Source organism: Canis lupus, chromosome 35 (assembly GCF_003254725.2).
Source record: "Canis lupus dingo isolate Sandy chromosome 35, ASM325472v2, whole genome shotgun sequence".
NCBI classification, from domain to species: domain Eukaryota; kingdom Metazoa; phylum Chordata; class Mammalia; order Carnivora; family Canidae; genus Canis; species Canis lupus.
Window position 1 is genome coordinate 26,257,027 of NC_064277.1, and position 4,738 is coordinate 26,261,764.

Below are 4,738 nucleotides of genomic sequence, written 5' to 3' on the forward strand. Positions count from 1 at the left end.
AATGTGGATGGAACTGGAGGGTATTATGCTGAGTGAAGTAAGTCAATCGGAGAGGGACAAACAGTGTATGTTCTCATTCATTTGGGGAATATAAATAATAGTGAAAGGGAATATAGGGGAAGGGAGAAGAAATGTGTGGGAAATATCAGAAAGGGAGACAGAACATAAAGACTCCTAACTGTGGGAAACGAACTAGGGGTGGTGGAAGGGGAGGAGGGCGGGAGGTGGGGGTGAGTGGGTGACGGGCACTGAGGGGGACACTTGACGGGATGAGCACTGGGTGTTATTCTGTATGTTGGTAAATTGAACACCAATAAAAATTATTTTATTAAAAAAAAGAAAACTAGATCATCATTCTTGAGTTCAAGTAACTTACAGTCTGGAAAAGAAACATGTTTGTAATTACCTACATACATTGCAAGATAGAATGGAAAAACGGTTATAACAGATTGAAAAAATATATGCTGTGTTACTTCTGGATAACAATGACTGCATGGCATGGCTTTACAGAATATCCCTAATGAAATGAATGAAAACTAGTAAAAACTAGCAAGTAAACAAGAAGCAGATCACTAGTAGAACAAAACAGGCAAAGGGAATAATTGAATGCCCTACATTTGTCAAGTGGCAGCTGAGAAAAGAATTAAAATATTGTAATGTGACATGACAGGTCACTGAACCACAGCTACGAAATTCAAGAAACAATACTGGTGAATGTATTCTTCAGGGTGAGCTAATAGTTGAAACATGCAATGCTTAAAGCTCAGTGTTTTACATGCTTGTGCAACTTCCTTTTTCACTCATCATGTACCCAAATGGTTATTCTTGTGAGGTAGCTACAAAGGTTCTTTCCATCTATGGATTCTTCCTTTTATAGATCCTCAAAGTCCTCTCACTAAGAGGAAGTAGGGTAGAGAATCAGAAATGACAAATTTTTATGGAATCAGCTTAGAAGTAGCTAACTTCACCTGGCCAGACGTCCTTAACCACCAGGGAGGTTGGGAAAGACAGTCTTTCTGTGTGCCCACCAGAAGACAGAAAGCTTTTGGTGACCATAACAGTCTCTGCCACAGAGTCCAAACAATCTCTGTTATTTCCATTAACCATCCTCAAACTGGAAAGAAATGAAACAAAGAACTCCCTGCCCCTATTTTTCCCCTCTTTTGACTGGGTTGAGGGTAGTATAAAAGCTAAATGAGAAGTGAGCAACTGATGATGACCCTTCCTGGAGAAGGAAAGGCTCCAGGGCTTCTCCATCAGAGCCCAGTCTGAATACTCAGCAGCACAGCTCCCAGGGCCTTGGGATACACTGTTATGTCGGTGTCATGGGCCCTGGTTTAGGACGGGCATCTGTCAAAATCAGGAAACTCTAAGAATTCAAATCTTCTAATAACAGCTGCTTACTTCCTCCGCTGAGCTCTCTTTCATTCTTTTACCTCTTCCACTCAAGCTTGCTAGACCCACCAAAAGGAAAACAAAAACAACTGGCTAGGACCTGGGATACCCAGGCTTTATTTGTAGTTTAGAGAGATATAAATAGGCCTCAGTGGAAAAGAACTTAAAGGGAACTCACTCACTCACACTATAGTGGATCAAATAGAAATTCTGGACAAGTGTCTCATGATAACCATGAGATGAAAAGGAAAACCACATGGAAGCTGTAAAACGCTCTGCAGAGGGGGAAAAGGCATAACAGGAAAAGACAAAGAACCTAGTCTAAAAGAAAACTATAACTCAGGGAATAAAAGCAAATCCCATGCATATGCTTTGTGTTATAGAAGAACATAATAGGATTGAAGCAATTAAAAAAGAACTCAAAAATGAAAACACAAGGTCATGGGGTGTGGTTAAAAGGGGAAGGGGCTGTGGGTGGTGATAATCCCACTCTCAGTCCCCAAGGCACAGAGCAGGACAGAAGACAGCAAAGACTCGACCTGAGGGACAGAGAGGCAATAATCATCATGCTCTTCTAGGTATTAGAAGGAACTAAGTGTTTCCTGAAATCAAGGACAAGAATAAAGCCAGGCTGCCAGGATAGAGCAGAACTGAAGCTTGGGAAGCCCTCAGGACTCACACTATTTCTTGCTTTTGCTGCTGTGTTGTAAACCTCTTTGAAGAGGCTTCACAGGTTCTTCGTCCACATGGAAGAATATGGTTTATGCTCTGCTCCCAGCAACAAATAGACTGACTAGCTGGCTCTGAGTCACAATGCCAAATTCCCAGGAGAAGAATCTGATAGATCCAGCTTATGTTACGGCCAGTCAGCTATAGAAGGGAGACATAAAATCATAAAGCAATACTAGTTTACAATTCCTGAGTGTGAACTGGGTGTCAGCCACTGCCAAGTGCTTACAATGGGGCATCTCATACAACCAACACGTGGGAGAGATAGTACTTATATCATTTTTTAATTGGATGCTGCTGTTGTAGCTCAGAAAATTTAAGTTGCTTATCCCGTGTCACACAGGTGTCTTGTCTCAGAGTCAGGTTTCAAACCTAGGTTGTGAGCTCCAAAATCTGCCCTCAACCTTTGTGCTGTATTACCAGTACACATGGGAGCCAGTTATCAAAAGGATAGTCAGTCGGTGGGTTAGACAGATCCCCTAAAAAATTGACCATTATTTTCCTAAAATTTTCTTCAGGTTAGATACTAACAAGAAGACTTACTGGGTCATGGGTTCTATTGCCCAGTGGCTTTCCCGAAAACTTACTCCAATTTACATCTCCGAGAAGTGTACAGAAGTGTTTCTTTCATCATATTATTGCCAACATTGAGTAATAACATTTTATTTCATATTCGCCCATGCAGTAGGAGCTAGATTTGGAAGAATTTATTCTGGCTGGGGGGTTGGGGAAATTGTCACAGGGAAGGTCCATGAGGGTGTATTTATATATATATATATATATATATATATATATATATATATATATATATATATATATTCTTTCCTCTTCCACCTCCCCTCCCCTCCATACCATCATTTTTTTTTTTAGATATTTAAAATACAACTTTATTCTGATTCTAAACGAAAAGGAATGGGAATGACAGTGACAAACGAGATTTCACCACTGGATAATGTGATGGGACTGTAGCAGTCTCATTATCTGAAACTCAGGAAGGAAACAACTGTGTTCCAAAACAGCTAAGTATGCAGGTCCAAAAAAATGAAGGTACTGATTAAACTGCCACATTCACTCCGAAGCCCATTCATCTCCTTCAGCATCCCAAAGATTAAGCACATGTTCTGCTCAGCTATATAATAAAAGTGGCAAACACGCTGCACCGCTGACATCACAGGGCAGTTGCCTGTAAAACTAGACTTCTGACGCTGGCCTCCAGCTGCACTTCTCACAGGTCATCATCCCCATCCGGGAGCGCGGTCGTCTGAGCAACCTCTAGATCGTGCTGGTACTGTGCTGCCAGAGCTGGATCCATGACCACCTCTGGGGGGGCAAGAGCAGGCATGGCGACAAACTCCAGGTTAGGGTTTCCAATTAGTTTTCTAGCAAGCCACAGGAACGGCTTCTCAAAATTGTAGTTACTTTTGGCAGAAATGTCATAGTACTGAAGGTTCTTCTTTCGGTGGAAGACAATAGATTTTGCCTTAACTTTCCTGTCCTTAATATGCACTTTATTGCCACACAGCACAATGGAGACGTTCTCACACACTCGTACCAGATCTCTATGCCAGTTAGGCACATTCTTGTAAGTAACCCTTGACGTTACATCAAACATCATAATGGCACACTGGGCTTGGATGTAGTAGCCGTCCCAGAGCCCGCTGAACTTCTCCTGGCCGGCAGTGTCCCACACGTGGAACTTGATGGGGCCCCTGTTGGCGTGGAACACGAGGGGGTGGACCTCCACGCCCAGAGTGGCTACATACTTCTCGAATTCACCCATCAGGTGACGTGTCACGAACGTGGTCTTGCCGGTGCCGCCGTCGCCAACCAGCACCAGCTTGAACTGGACTTGGGGTTCTCCCTGGGCAGCCACAGCGCTGGTGCTTCCAGAAGCGTCTCCGGCCCGTCTGACTCCATACAATCATTTTCAAACAAGTAACCGTTTTGTTTAAAAAATGCTGATGAGGTTCATATAGGATTGCTTGTAGTAGGGTAAAATAAATTCACTAACGGGATGACAGGAACAAGGGGTTTTCAGCTTTGAAATGTATTTGACTAGCGACTTTTGCATTCTATGAGAAATCTATGCTAATATAACATTCACACTCAGAGGAAAACTTTAAATTGCAAATTTTATAAAGCTTGAAGTCAGTAAAATAATATTTTGGGGAGAGGGGTGGTAATGCTAAGGCGAAGTCAGGGAGCAAGGCTAATAGAAGGTGTGCATTTGCTGGGTGTGAACTCTCTGGGAGCTGCAATTGCCTGGGAAGCCTGGCCCTAGTGAACTCCGCTCCTCTCAACAGTGGATTGCATACCTTAGAGTGCATCAGAATCACCTGGAGAGCATGTAAAACCCAATTGCTAGGTATCCCCCCCCCACCCCACCCCCCAGAGTTTTTGACTTAAGAGGGTTGGGAGTCAGTGGGGAGGAATTCACATCTGAAAATTCATTCCCTGGTGATGCCTGCCCAGGGGGCTACACTTTGAGAGCACCATTGCTCTAAGAAAATCTGAATAGCATATTTGCTGGTCAAAACAGCAAAGAGAATCACCAAATAATAGTAATAACTAAAGGCTCTGCCCGATTCACTTAAGTCTGGCTAAATGTTTCTCC

General features: G+C 43.0%; 1 protein-coding gene across 1 annotated transcript; it reads right to left on the reverse strand.

Moving 5' to 3' along the window:
- Positions 1 to 2,981: 2,981 nt before the first annotated feature.
- On the reverse strand, positions 2,982 to 4,397 carry LOC112674473 (GTP-binding nuclear protein Ran-like). Its single transcript, XM_025470925.3, has one exon. It carries the CDS (start codon positions 3,902 to 3,904, stop codon positions 3,350 to 3,352), a length of 555 nt encoding a protein of 184 aa, XP_025326710.3. The 5' UTR covers positions 3,905 to 4,397; the 3' UTR covers positions 2,982 to 3,349.
- Between the last annotated feature and the right edge of the window lie 341 nt (positions 4,398 to 4,738).

Bases quoted from the DNA above. Each gene is read 5' to 3' on its own strand.
- LOC112674473 (XM_025470925.3), bottom strand. From the start codon at position 3,904: ATGGGTGAATTCGAGAAGTATGTAGCCACTCTGGGCGTGGAGGTCCAC.